The sequence below is a fragment of the Lepidochelys kempii genome, chromosome 6, assembly GCF_965140265.1.
Source record: "Lepidochelys kempii isolate rLepKem1 chromosome 6, rLepKem1.hap2, whole genome shotgun sequence".
Lineage (NCBI taxonomy): Eukaryota > Metazoa > Chordata > Testudines > Cheloniidae > Lepidochelys > Lepidochelys kempii.
In genome coordinates this window covers 13,687,807-13,701,358 of record NC_133261.1, presented here as the reverse complement: position 1 = coordinate 13,701,358, position 13,552 = coordinate 13,687,807, and the positions used below count along the sequence as shown (strand labels likewise).

General features: G+C 56.1%; 1 protein-coding gene and 1 long non-coding RNA gene across 5 annotated transcripts; one reads left to right on the top strand and one right to left on the bottom strand.

Annotated features, from left to right (window-relative positions):
• Positions 1-6,567: 6,567 nt before the first annotated feature.
• Positions 6,568-9,080, bottom strand: TIMM10 (translocase of inner mitochondrial membrane 10). Of its 4 annotated transcripts, none has more exons than XM_073346779.1 (3): positions 8,964-9,080; positions 8,455-8,579; positions 6,568-6,882 (listed from the first exon to the last, which is right to left on the bottom strand). In XM_073346779.1, exons 1-3 carry the CDS (start codon positions 9,063-9,065, stop codon positions 6,681-6,683), a joined length of 429 nt encoding a protein of 142 aa, XP_073202880.1. In that variant the 5' UTR covers positions 9,066-9,080; the 3' UTR covers positions 6,568-6,680. The 4 variants fall into 4 exon arrangements, with proteins under 4 accessions (XP_073202880.1, XP_073202877.1, XP_073202879.1 ...); XM_073346776.1 differs by having other exon boundaries at positions 8,935-9,025; XM_073346778.1 differs by lacking the exon at positions 8,964-9,080 and adding an exon at positions 8,766-8,928.
• A 610-nt stretch (positions 9,081-9,690) lies between these two features.
• Positions 9,691-12,981, top strand: LOC140912422 (uncharacterized). The gene is made up of 3 exons (XR_012159285.1): positions 9,691-10,408; positions 11,125-11,229; positions 12,760-12,981. It is a non-coding gene; the product is annotated as an uncharacterized lncRNA (long non-coding RNA).
• The last annotated feature ends 571 nt before the right edge of the window (positions 12,982-13,552 follow it).

Below are 13,552 nucleotides of genomic sequence, written 5' to 3'. Positions count from 1 at the left end.
TTCCTTAGAAGTTTTTAAGATCAGGCTTGACAAAGCCCTGGCTGGGATGATTTAGTTGGGGATTGGTCCTGCTCTGGGCAGGGGGTTGGACTAGATGACCTCTAGAGGTCCCTTCCAACTCTGATATTCTATGATTCTATGAGTGGATAGAGGAGAGAGACTGGGAGAGAGCAGAGGGAGAAGGATGTGTGGAAGAACAGAGTGGAGATTTCCAAATGGGACAGAAGAGAAGAAAGTGAGGCAGGGAGAACAGAGGAAAAGACTAGGTTGGCTGGAGCATATATTGGGAGCACGCAGATCTCACCAGTGGGGGTCACCCTTGGGAAACACCAGCATCACATTTGTGCAGGGCGTGTCTCACCCTTTCCTTTATGTCTCCCACAGGTCTCTGGTGCAGTTGGAGCCCTTCCCCCTCCCAGTTTCTCATTGGCCAGCGACCAGCCTTTAGCTGCTGTGATGAGTCCAGTTGCGCTAACACAACCTACAACTCAACCTTTAACTCCCTGGGTGCCACCCACAGGTGCCCCCTCCCCTGGCCGGCCTATGTGTTTGTGCTGCATGTGCACATTCATATGTGTGTATAGTTGTGCCTGTGGTTGTGTGTACAGATGGTTGTGCATGAAGAGTGGGTGTACATATAGTTGTGCACAGTGGGTGGTTGTACATGGTGTAAACATGCATATGTGGCTGTGTGTGTGAGGTTGTGCATGTGCGGCTGTGCCTGGTGTGGTTATGATAGCATGTATGTAGCTGTGCAAGGTGTGTGTCTGTCCCTGTGTGGTTGTGCATGGGGTGATTATGGTTGTGTGTGACACTGCATGGTGTGTGATTGCATGTGTGGTTGTGCATGGTGTATGTTTGTCCCTGTGTCATTGTGTGACGTGGATCCACAAGATCAGTGCTACACCCCCAGCTTTGGAACAGTCTCTTGGAGGAATCCTTCAGTGTGCCAGACCCCCGAAGGGTCTCACCTTCCTTCAGGGCAGGCCGTCGGGCCTCACTGCCTCCTGTGACTGACCCTCCTGCCTCACCCCATGAGCTCAATTCAGTGGGCCCAGCTGGGACAGACTCCCGGCACAGCCTTATCTGCTCTTAATGCCCCTCAATAAGTATTTGCAGTGAGGCTCAGTGTTGTCCAAACAGCCAGGTTCAGTAGTCAGCTGTTGCAGAGCACAGGAGGACCGTAGGTGAGCACAGAGAAACAAAGGTTAAAGCATGGCCCAAGTCCATCCTGCTCAGCCCAGAGCCCAGCCAAACTGTGGTGAACCCCTTGTTCAGGCTCTGTTTCAGTCTGACCTCCGTGGCCAGTTCCCAGGTGAGAGCCCCGACCCCTTCCCACAGCCAACTCCTAACCCCACCTGCCGCCTTCCTGATCTTTTGTTCTCCAGCTGCGGGGTTTGCTCAGCCTCCAAGCTGAGAGGTGGGGAAATCCATCCCCCTCTGGGTCACAGGCTGCTAGGCATTCACGTCCTGGTGTGTGGATTTGTTGTCTTAGGGGGCCAACCTCAGCCAGTCCTTCCTTTTTAATGATCCGCTCAGGCAGCCACATAACATTCACACCGAGGTCTCCCAGCCTGCCCAGAAAGCAAACTGTCCTTTTTCCCCACTGTGGTAACAATACAACATAAAAGGGGGGGTTTGTGACATTCTATACCTAGGGGGAGCCTGCTGTAACCCCCATATTCCTCATTTTCATATAATCATGATCTTATGTATAAAGCATGCCTTGGAAGGTATCAGGGGAACAGTTATGATCTGCTGAAAGTCATTTCTCTGTCCATATATGTGTATAATTAATGCATATGAAGTTATGAGAATTATGTTGTATGGGGGTCACTAAAGCATGCTGTAACTTGGGGGAATCAGCCAGATATTAGCTCCCCAGAGGCAATGGCAAGGAAACCAATGCCCAGGCGGGATGTCAAACAACCCATCAACAGCCATTGTCAGCAAGGGGGCTACAATGCAGTGACTCACCTGCATTAGGCCACACCAGAAGAACTGCTCAACCAAGTAATACTCACCTGACTCTGAAGGGGGTGGCAAAGCCAAGAGGGAGGAAAGAACATGACAAAAGGAAGAGATGTTTGCGATTCTCTTCCTCTATCTTCCACCTAGATCTACAGCAGGGATCTCAAACTCAAATCACCACGAGGGCCACATGAGGACTAGTACACTGGCCCAAGGGCCACATCACTGACACCTTTTCATACAAAGATACAAAAGCCCCCCCTTCCTGCCCCTGGCTCCGCCCCCACTCCACCGCTTTAATGAGGCCCTGCCCCACCTCTTCCCACCCCTTCCCCAAAGTCCCCACCCCAACTCCGCCCCCTCCCTGCCCCTATTCCGACCCCTTCCCCAAATCCCTGCCATGGCCCCATCTCTTCTCTGCCTCCTCCCCTGAGCATGCTGCATCCCCGCTCCTCCCCCCTCCCTCCTGGAAAGTCCTATGCACCACCAAACACCTGTTTGGCGGCGGGAACCGCTGGGAGGTAGGTGGAGGAGTGGGGACGCAGTGCGCTCAGGGAGGCGGGGAGCTATGGCGGGCCGCAGGAAATAACTCTGCGGGCCACAAGCAGCCCGCGGGCCACGCGTTTGAGACCCCCTGATCTACAGACACCACCACCAAGCAACTGAAGCGCTGACCAAAGGGGAGAGCCTGGCTGAAGAGCAACCAGCCAGTCTGTGGTGAGACGCATCTAAGTTTGTAAGGACATTGAAAGTGTTAAGATCAGCTTAGAACGCATTTTGCTTTTATGTCATTTGACCAAATCTCACTTGTTATGTTTTGATTTATAATCACTTAAAATCTATCTTTATAGTTAATAAATTTGTTTGTTTATTCTACCTGAAGAACTGTGTTTGGTTTGAAGCATGTCAGAGACTCCCCTTGAGATAACAAGCCTGGTACATATCAATTTCTTTGTTAAACTGACAAACTCATATAAGCTTGCAGCGTCCAGCGGGAATTACTGGACACTGCAAAACTGAAGTTCCTAGAGTTGTGTCTGGAACCGGAGATACTGGCTAGTGTCATTCAGTTGTAAGTAGCTGGGAGCAGCTTACATGACAGAGGCTGTGCATGAACAGCCCAGGAGTGGGGGTTCTCACAGCAGAGCAGGGTAAGGCTGGCTCCCAGAGACAAGGATTGGGGTGACCTAGCAGATCACCAGTCCAGATAACACCAGAGGGGAATGTCACAATGCTAAAGGGGGCCGGTTCCCCAGTTCCATGACCAGAGACACTCAAGGGTATTAACTGCTAGGAAACAGGCAGCTGTCCTTCCCAGGACAGCCTGTGGATCTCCCCGCCACTGGATGTCTGTGGGTTAAACGCTGTGGTGGGGTTTGTGGAGGGGCTGGGGAACGCTGGGAGCAGAAAACTCCTGGCCTGTAGCCTCAGCTGATGGCTGGGTTCAAGTGGGAATGGCCCATGGGTGGCATAAAATAGCTGGCAAGGTGCTCAGCTCCCAGATGGCAGTCTCACCTGCAGGCATCAGCGTGATCCTGCAACAGTTCATGGCTCAGAGAGCACCTCAGGGGCCATGCTGGGAGACCGCTCCTCCCCAAAGCCCACTGCACTAGAGCCAGTTAGTTCTTCTTCCCCCTCTCAGGGTCTGTATGAAGTCACCCTGGGGCACAGCATCCCCAATGCACCAGGGAGACTCAGAGACTGTCCCCATTACTGGGGCTGGCTCCCACAGCCGCCCACTCCTGTTGGGGCCTGGCCCTCTGTCCCCTGTTCCCTACCCCCTCCACACACACACAGCCCCCCACCCTCCAAAGTAGACTTGTTTCCCTTGGGCTCCCCTCCCCACCACTGCAGCTTCAAAGCCCCGCCCTCCTCCCTCCTGGGTCTAATGCCAATGGCCTGAAGCCAAAGCAAAAGAGGCTGGAACTAAGGGGCTCGTTTTAGGCCATTAACCCTTGGGGCCCACTGTGGGACGGGGCAGATTCTCCATCACTCTGAGCTCTCTCTTTCTCTCTCTCCGAACGCTCCACTCGGGCTCCACCACGCAGGCCGCTCTGGCCTGGGCTAGCCAGGTCACACTCGCTGATCACACTGCTGGCCTGGGAATCTAGGAACTCTGCCCCTCCACCCATCCAGCTTCATGCTGCTCCCCTGCCCCCAAACTGCCAGCCGTTGGCATCATTCCTGCCGTGCCTCCTTCTCTGTCCCTCCCCACAGCTGTTGCCCTCCTAGGCCGGCTCCTATACGTCCCGGGATAGAATAACCACAGCCACATGGCTGCCAGTATTGTTAAACCAGCACTACCCTCAGAACAGAGAGGTGCCTTACACCTGTACAACTTAGCACCCTTCCTCTATAGCAGAGGTCCCTAAACTGTGTGGTGTGCCCCCTAGACATTGGGGGGGGGCACAGTGGGCTAGGCCAGCCCCCATCGGGGACAGCGAGGGAAGGTCACTCAGCCCTGCCCTCAGCTCTGCTCCAGCCCCGCCCCATCCCAGCTGCATGCCTGACCCCATCACCAGCGCAGCTCCGTACCTGGCTGGGGCCCAGCTGCTGCCCCGACTCCAGCCTCAGCCCCTAGCCACAGCTCCAGCCCTCTTATCCCGTCCATGCCCCACCCCCTCTGTCCGTGCACCCCCTGCTCCTGGCTGTGGCTCCAGGGGTGCACGGACAGAGGGAAGGGGAACATGACCCTCAAAAATTTGGAGACCACTGCTCTCCAGGAATCCTATCCCAGTCTAAGCATCTTTCCACCACTGTAACTGCGTCCACCCATCAGGGCTTTGCACCACTTGAAGCCTGGTCTACACTCAACGCTTGCACTGGCAAAGCTATGTCAGCAGGGGGGTGGGGCAAAATTTTACTGCCATCGATAAGCCTTGGTGTAGACACACACAGACTGGGGAAAACATCCTTTTGCCAGTACAGATTGAGGATGCAACCCTGTGTCATAGAGTACCTTGAGATCCGCTGATGGCAAGTGCTACAGACGAGTTAGATGTTAGGATTATGTTACACCAGCAAAAGAACGCTTTTGCTGGGAGAAGCTGGGTCTCAGCCAAAGCTCCACCGGTTTATCTATCCCAGCAAACCTTTTCTAGTGAAACAGGGATTCACTCTACGGGGAGAGCTGAAGGGGCAAACGGGGTGTGTGCAAACAAGACTGTTTCTGCTACCACTATGAATGCTCGGTTTGTCTGGCTGTCCTCCCACCTCAGGTGTGTCTGTCTATCTGCAGACTGTGATCAAAGTAGGGCAGGGACTATCCCTTCCTGAAGGTCTGCGAAGCCCCCAGAACACAGGGGTGTTTCCACAATCTAGCAGCCAAAGATCTAACAAGATGCAGTGACTGAAAGTTGAAGCTAGATAAATTCAGACTGGAAACAAATTACAAAATGTGAACGGTGAGGTAACCCCGGAAACAATCTACCAAGGGCTGCAGCAGATTCTCCATCACTGACAATTCTTCTGTCAAGATGGGATGTTTTTCTAACAGATCTGCTAGTTCAACCAGGAGCTAATTCAAGGAAGTCCTCAGGTCTGTGTTACGCAGGAGATCAGACTAGATAAGCACAGCGGTCCCTTCTGACTTTATAATCTATGACTCCTCATTATTACAGCCCATTCCTCTAGCATTTTCCCCACCAGAGAGGCCACCACCCAGCCAAGATGAACAAAACCTCAAATCAGTTAAAAATAACTCCCAGCTGGTGCCTTTTAATCCAATTCTGATCTCTAAGTAGCTGGGATGGGAGAATTCAGCCTCTGGCAAAACAGAGCTGCCATGTAATTAACCTGCAGTCAGAACTCTGAATGAGACAAAGGCAGGGAAACAACCCAATTAAAATCCTGGGTTGTTAAACATGTAGCACAGCCGGGAGCTGTTAGACCAACATGGTTATTAAGGGCAATGTGCTCTGCAGGGAGCAGCACGCCCCCTGGTGGGCACACAATGCATCATCAGTCCACTGTGCTTGCCAGGATGAGTTGACTGAAATAAGAGACAAACGCTTCACACATGCATGCATGGATCTGCAGCCACCTCCGGGGTGGGCGGTGATTAAAGGAGAAGAGTGACATCCCTCTACTAGGAGTTTGGGACAGGAAGTGAAAGGTTAACTGCAGGGGAGGGGAGGTTATCCAAACTTGATCAGGACCCTGCCATTCACACACCGATCCCAGTGACAGTACCAAGGATATTTAGTGTGCACAGCAGAAGAGGAGCTGAGCTTTACAGCGCACCAGGAAGATAGGCCCCTGCCCCAGCAGCACAGCGCCCCCTAGAGCTACACTGGGGTGCTAGCAGAGGAAAAAACAGCCAGATGTCAACCTGGCCTCCTGCAGAACTGCTCCCCATGCAGGAACTGACCTCCATTAACCCTTTTCTCCCATGAAGTAGTAAAAGGACAGAACAGGGCTCTTAGCCCCCGCCCCCGGACTGGCCTACTAAATGGGAGGATCAGCTGGACAGGGCAGAACTGGGATCCTATCCACTCAGGGATGGAGCAAGGTGGGGGTGGGAGGGGGAAGCGGAACATCCCATTGGTGTATCCCAGCCCCTGCTCTTTGAAATGTCCTTGCAGGAAAAGACCTAGCTTATACACAACTGCAGAGGTTTTATTGATGGGGGGACACAGGGTTGAGTCCAGGATACAATGCTGGGGCCACTGGGCCAATCATGCATGCTGTCCATGTTCAAGAGGAAGCCCCTACACTGGCCCTGCCCCCTGCTGCATCCTCTTCATCAGCTCCTCATCCTGCATGGAAAGCTCTGTCAGTTTCTTGCCCATGCGCTCGTGGATGTCCAAGTACTTGGAGACACAGCGGTCCAGGCACACAGACTCCCCCTTGGAGAGCTCTGCCTCCTTGTAGTGGGGAGGGACGCACTTCCGGTGACAGGCGTTGGTCATTCTGGGCCACAGAAGGGGAGAGCATGAGAATCCACAGGCGCCCCTGTGACCCCAGTCCTGCCTCCTCCCCACAGACCCCCTACTATCCCAGCCCTGAGATCCCTCCACACCCTGCCCACAGTTCTGCCGGTGCCCCTGAATCCCAATCCACAACCCCTGCTATTGCAGTTCTGGACTCTGCCAATTCCTCTCAATCCCAACCCATGGACCTTTGATGTTCCAGTCCTCAGCTCCAGCACACCCACAGCCCACCAGTTACCCTTCATTGTGACCCACATCCCATCTTGATTTAAAACTCATCACTGATGGAGAATACACCATGACGCTTGGTAAATTGTTCCAATGGTTAATTAATTTCACCATTAGAATCTGATGCCTTATTTCCAGTCTAAATTTATCTAGCTTCAACTTCCAGCCATTGAATCATATTAGACCTTTCTCTGCTAGACTGAACACCCCATTATTAAATATCTGTTTCCCATGTAGGTACTTACCAACTGACCAAGTCATCACCTAACCTGCTCTTGGTTATGCCAAATAGATAGACTCCAGAAGCTCAATCACTAGGCAAAAAGAAAAGGAGTACTTGTGGCACCTTAGAGACTAACCAATTTATTTGAGCATAAGCTTTCGTGAGCTACAGCTCACTTCATCGGATGCATACTGTGGAAACTGTAATGTCTGTAATTGCGTGACCAGAGAGATTGAAGTGATTGAACATTGAAGTGTTCAATCTCTTCAATCTCTCTGGTCACGCAATTACAGACATGAAGGTCGCTATCTTAAAACAAAAAAACTTCAAATCCAGACTCCAGCGAGAAACTGCTGAATTGGAATTCATTTGCAAATTGGATACTATTAATTTAGGCTTAAATAGAGACTGGGAGTGGCTAAGTCATTATGCAAGGTAGCCTATTTCCCCTTGTTTTTTCCTCCCCCCGACGTTCTGGTTAAACTTGGATTTATGCTGGAAATGGCCCGCCTTGATTATCATACACATTGTAGGGAGAGTGGTCACTTTGGATAAGCTATTACCGGCAGGAGAGTGAGTTTGTGTGTGTGTGTTTGGGGGGGGGGGGTGAGAAAACCTGGATTTGTGCTGGAAATGGCCCACCTTGATTTTCATACACATTGTAAGGAGAGTGATCACTTTGGATAGGCTATTACCAGCAGGAGAATGGGGTGGGAGGAGGTATTGTTTCATGGTCTCTGTGTATATAATGTCTTCTGCAGTTTCCACAGTATGCATCCGATGAAGTGAGCTGTAGCTCACGAAAGCTTATGCTCAAATAAATTGGTTAGTCTCTAAGGTGCCACAAGTCCTCCTTTTCTTTTTGCGAATACAGACTAACACGGCTGTTACTCTGAAACCTATCACTTGGCAGCATATTTTCTAATCCTTTAATCATTCTTGTGGCTCTTCCTTGGACTGTCTCTAATTCTGATGAAGACAATGATCCCTGCTGGCTTTCAAACCTAGGACACCCCAGCAAGCTGCACTCGGGCGGGGGGGGGGGGGGAGATGGGATGCAACCCTGCCCTTGACAAGGAGCTGCCGCGATGGGGTCATTACCTGTTGTACATGTCAGCCATCATCTCCACCTCCAGCTCAGCTGCCAGCTGCTGGGCCCTGAGCGGATCCATTGTGCCCCAAGTGACCAAGTCCCCAGCGTTGGGCTGGGAGGCAGCGACTTGCTCCTGGAAACACACAGAGCCTGTCAGAGCTGCCACTCCCGCCCCCTAGTGCAGCCCCCCCATGCCCCAGGGTCGCAACACCCCCTGCCAGGGCACCCTTGGCCCCCCACCACTACACAGTGCACTTCCCCCACCCCCCCAGGGCGGCACCCAGCCCCCCAGCACCACCCTGCGCAGTCCCCTCCATACCCCAGGGCGGCAGCACCCCCCGGGCAGTCCCCCCAGGGCGGCCACCCCGACACGCTCCCAGGGGAACACACCGCCCAGCCGGGCCAAGCGACCCCAGCCAGCGCACTGGGGGGCTCGCGGGGAGGGCACGCCCCACACCGCAGAGCTGCCCCCGGCGGGGACCCCTCACCCTCCGCGCCCCTCGGGGGATCACTGAGCCCCGGGGTCAGAGGTCAGGCCCAGGCCGGCCGCTTTCTCCCGGACGTAACGTGACTTTCCCCCGCCAACCGGAAACACGCGAGGAACAGGCGCTTCCGGCATAATGGGCCCCTCTCCCCTCCAAGGTACAATAGAGTCAGGTTTGGGGGAGAGAGCGGTCCACTTCCGGTATGTGGCGGACTCAGCTACCACAGAGTTACCTGCAAGAGAGCAGGAGGAAATAGGCAGGAGACTGGGGGGGCCAGTTCCAAACCATAGAGATGAGAAGGGACTGGAGCTAGAGCGGAAAGGCGCTGACTCCAGAGGAAGGCGGGGAACCCAATTAGAGCACAGAGCTGGGGAAGGACCTAGGCTAGAATATACCGGATGGGAAACGAAATGATGGACGCAGCCATGTTACCATAGAGATCTAGCTGTTGCTAGACAGGCTAGGAGGTCTAATGACCTTAGAGTAGACGGAGGGTCAGTGTCCCACCACGGGGGGAGGAGGGGGTGTAGGGGCTCAGACCCAGAGGGTGCAGGGGAGGGAGAGAGGCCCCTGGGTCACCTGCCTCAGGTTGGGATCCCGCAGGGCTTCGGGGACAGCAGGGATGAGAGCAGCTGGGAGAGTGTGGGGTTGGGGTGATCGCAGTGGGGCCTGTCAGGTAACAAGGGCTGTGGGAGACACGGGGTGGGGTCTGTCAGGCGGTGGGGTGACAAGGGCTGTGGAGGTTCCAGGGGTGGGGGCTGATCACAGTGGGGGCCAGCAGACAGTGGGGCTGTGCTGTTATTTGCAGTATGCCCCCAGAGTCCCCTGTACCTGGAGCAGGAACAGGACAGGAGCAGAGTTGCCAGAACCCAGGCACAGCCTGGCTCCGTCAACCACTCTCTCCATTTGACCCCAGGCAGCACCTCCCGCCATAAGCCCTTGGGAGAAGTAGCAGCACTGCAGTGTGGGACCTGGGACTGACCCCACAGCCAGTGGGGCTGGAGCGGGCCCTGCCCGATCGCTCCCCAAACACATCACAAAAACGTGCCCTACCCTGGCTGCCAGTCTTACCACCTGCCCGCCACTTACGAACGCCCTGGGCTCAGTGTCCCTGTGGCAGTGCCTGTCTCTGCTGCTGCCGATTTTACATGGAAAGGGGCGTCTGCCTCTGAGCCAGTGACGGTCTGAGCCTCCTGCTAAACAGAGTCAGGCAGCTCGTCCTAGGCAGGGTGTGTGCCCAGTTTGTCACACCCCACCACCATATTATACATGGGGAAATTGAGGCACAAAACGAGGCAGGGACTTGCCCAAGCTCAGAATCAGGACAGAACCCAGCTCTCCTGACTCCCAGTTCCTGGCTCTACCCACTAGAGCACGTAGCTTTTGCCTTTAGAAGGGAGGCAGCAGCACAGTTGAGCCTGAGATGCCAGGGGAGGCAAGGAACAGCTGCAGGGGAGCCACCCAGGGCCTGGATTAGGTGAGACCTACCCTGTCTTTTCCTTCTGCCCCATAGATGGTGCCCATGTGACTGCCTAGCTGGCTGGGTTGGCATGCCAGGCCCCAGAGGTGCCCTGGGGACTGAGACAGGTTGTATTACATGGAGTGGCCTAGATGCTCCACAGAGACATTCATGAGGATTGGGAGGTGGGGCAGTCTCCTTCCTGATTGGCTGCCTGTGCAGTGGGGAGTGACCCCCAAATCCCTGATGCTCCAGCAGCCAAGTGCCTGCATCTCACAGGCTCAGGAGGGGGACCCTGCCCAGTGTTTGAGCGCCCCCAGCAGTGCAGAGAGGAGGAGATGCCCTGTGGGCCCCCTTGCACTCCCCCATGGCTCTGTTAGCTCCAGCCCTGGGGTGCGAAGCTGAATGGCTGGTGCCCCCTGGAGCAGGGGCAGTACCCTGGGTTGGAGGAGGGAGAGGCTCCAGGAGCTGTCAGGGTGGGATCCCCTGTGGCTGTTTGTCCTTTTGATTCACTCCCCATTTGAGACCTCTCAGCACAAGAGTCCCCTGCCAGGGTTAGTGGCTGCACTTTCTGCCTGGTGAGGTCCCCCCTTAGCCCCTCAGGCTCATCCCAAGGGGTCTCACCAATGTGACCCTGGGAGAGTGGACCCCCCCCGCCCCGGAGGACCAGGGGAGCTGGCATTTTGGAGGAGTATAAATGAAAGTAACATCTGTTCCTCTCCTGGTAAAAATAGGCTGTGCTGCCCTGGGAGAGGGGCTGTGCCAAGGGCGGTGACACAAAGAGCGGGACAGACGGGGACTGAGCCCAGAACCAGCCTGCCCCAAGGAGCAGCCAGCAGGTGGGTGCAGCCCTAGCCAGCACCCCTATGCCAGGGAGGGCCCAGAGCGGGGGAGGGGGGGGACTGGGGCATTGAATGAACCCCTCTGGTAGGGGGAGCTGGGTCGGGCTGGAGACACCACCTACCCTGGCTTATGGTACTCAGGGTGCAGAGAGGGTCCACTGCCCATTGCCCCAGCTCAGGATCCCCCAGAATCACCCCAACCCCCTTTCCTCTCTCAGGCACTGGGGGAGCCCCTGGAATCACCCCAACCCCCTTTCCTCTCTCAGGCACTGGGAGAGACCATCTGAATTAAAGGCAGCTCATGGGAGCCCAGGTCTGGAATAACAGGGGCTGCAGGTTGGGATTGAGGGGCACTGGCAGAGCAGGGGGGAGCCCTGGGCTGGACTAGCAGGGGGAAAGGGGGTGGGACTGAGGGGCACTGGAAGAACTGGGGGGAAACTGGGGCTGGGTAGCAGACAGAGGTGGGTCAGGATAGAGGGGCACCGGAAGAACTGGGGGAACTGGGTAGCAGGGAGCATCTGGGTGGGATTGGGGGGCACTGGCAGAACGGGAGGAGCCCAGGGTGAGGTAGCAGGGGGCAATGGGGCTGGATAGAGAGGCCCTGGCAGAGCTGGGGTGGAAGCCCGTGGCTGCAGGCAGTTTACCATGAGGAGGGTGGCAGAGCCGTGATTGGCAAATCCCCCATTCTCTGGGTCTGGCAGAGCGGTAAATGTCAGGGGTATATTTAGCTGCTGAGGAGGGGGGTCACCTGCCCCATCTCCAAGGTGCCCTCCCCCCACTGCAGGTTTGGGGCCTGAGTCAGAGGCCTGTTCCAGCCCCTGGAGATTGTTTAGGAGGGGATGGGGGGTGGGGCATCTTGCTTTAAAGGGCCAGCATTCAGCCTGGCCTCCTATTCCACTTGAAAGGGTTGACAGCGCAGCCAGCCCAAAAGGGCTCTCTCCTTGGCTGCCTCCCCAGCTCTCTCAGGTTTAGGTAGGTCCTACAGTATTACTGCATAGTCATACCTCGCTGGTGTTCATTGCATGAACCAGGGGCTCCCGGCACCCCTCCATACCCTTCCACAAGGTCCCTGGGTGCAACCCTCCATTGGAGGGACACCCTGCAGCTCCCCCACACTGTGGGCTGTGTGCGCCCCCATTTCCTCTCCTCCCAGGTTTCCCCAATCTCTCCCCAACACCAGGGTGTCTGTGTACCCCACATTCTCCCTCCCCCGCTCAGTCTCTCCCCCAGGCTGCATTCCTTCCCCCCACCCCCGAGAAAAAGAACTGCATTGGAGCTGATGTAAGCTCCCTATTGCAGGCCCCACAATGCCATGGTATGGCCTGCAGAGGGTGAGCCGATGCCTCCTGCCCTCTCCCCCACCCCCAAACTTGGCAATGATGGGGCTCAGGGGTGGGGGTAGACAGAGCGCGGGGGGGGATCTGGTAGGCTGGTTCCTAGGCAGACCAGTCGGGGGGGGTCTCTCGCAGCCCCTATCCAGGTCTCTGCTGCCCCCATCTGACCCACATGCCTCTTGTCTCCTTCCAGAGATGGAGGCACAGGAAGGCACCCCTCGCCCCAAGCCAACAGCAGAGGTCCCCGGGGCCACGGCTAAGGAGACTGAAGGGGTGGCTGGGACTGGAGCCAAGGAGGTGGCTCGGGGTGGTGATGGGCTGGGGGAGAAGGGGAGAGCTGGTGATGCTGGGAGCGATGCTAAGGAGGGCGGTGAGGCCAGGGGAGCAGGGGATTCTGGGAGAGATGCTAAGGAGGGCGGTGAGACAGGGGGAGCAGGGGATTCTGGAAGAGATGCTAAGGAGGGAAATGAGGCCGGGGGAGCAGGGGATGCTGGGAGTGATGCCAAGGGGGATGGTGAGGCCGGGGCAGCAGGGGATTCTGGGAGTGATGCTAAGGGGGGCGGTGAGGCCGGGAGATCGGGGGATGCTGGGAGTGATGCTAAGGAGGGCGGTGAGGCTGGGAGAGTGGGGGATGCTGGGAGCGATGCTAAGGAGGGCGGTGAGGCTGGGGGAGCAGGGGATTCTGGGAGCGATGCTAAGGGGGGTGGTGAGACAGGGGGAGCAGGGGATTCTGGGAGAGATGCTAAGGAGGGAAATGAGGCCGGGGGAGCAGGGGATGCTGGGAGTGATGCCAAGGGGGATGGTGAGGCCGGGGGAGCAGGGGATGCTGGGAGTGATGCCAAGGGGGATGGTGAGGCCGGGGCAGCAGGGGATTCTGGGAGTGATGCTAAGGGGGGCGGTGAGGCCGGGGGATCGGGGGATGCTGGGAGTGATGCTAAGGAGGGCGGTGAGGCTGGGAGAGCGGGGGATGCTGGGAGCGATGCTAA

Coding starts and splice junctions, on each gene's coding strand:
- TIMM10 (XM_073346779.1), bottom strand. CDS start 9,065: ATGCCGGAAGCGCCTGTTCCTCGCGTGTTTCCGGTTGGCGGGGGAAAG. Junction 8,580..8,963: donor GCCTGACCTCTGACCCCGGG/GCTCAGTGATCC, acceptor GTGTGTTTCCAG/GAGCAAGTCGCTGCCTCCCA. Junction 6,883..8,454: donor ATGGCTGACATGTACAACAG/GTAATGACCCCA, acceptor TCTGTGGCCCAG/AATGACCAACGCCTGTCACC.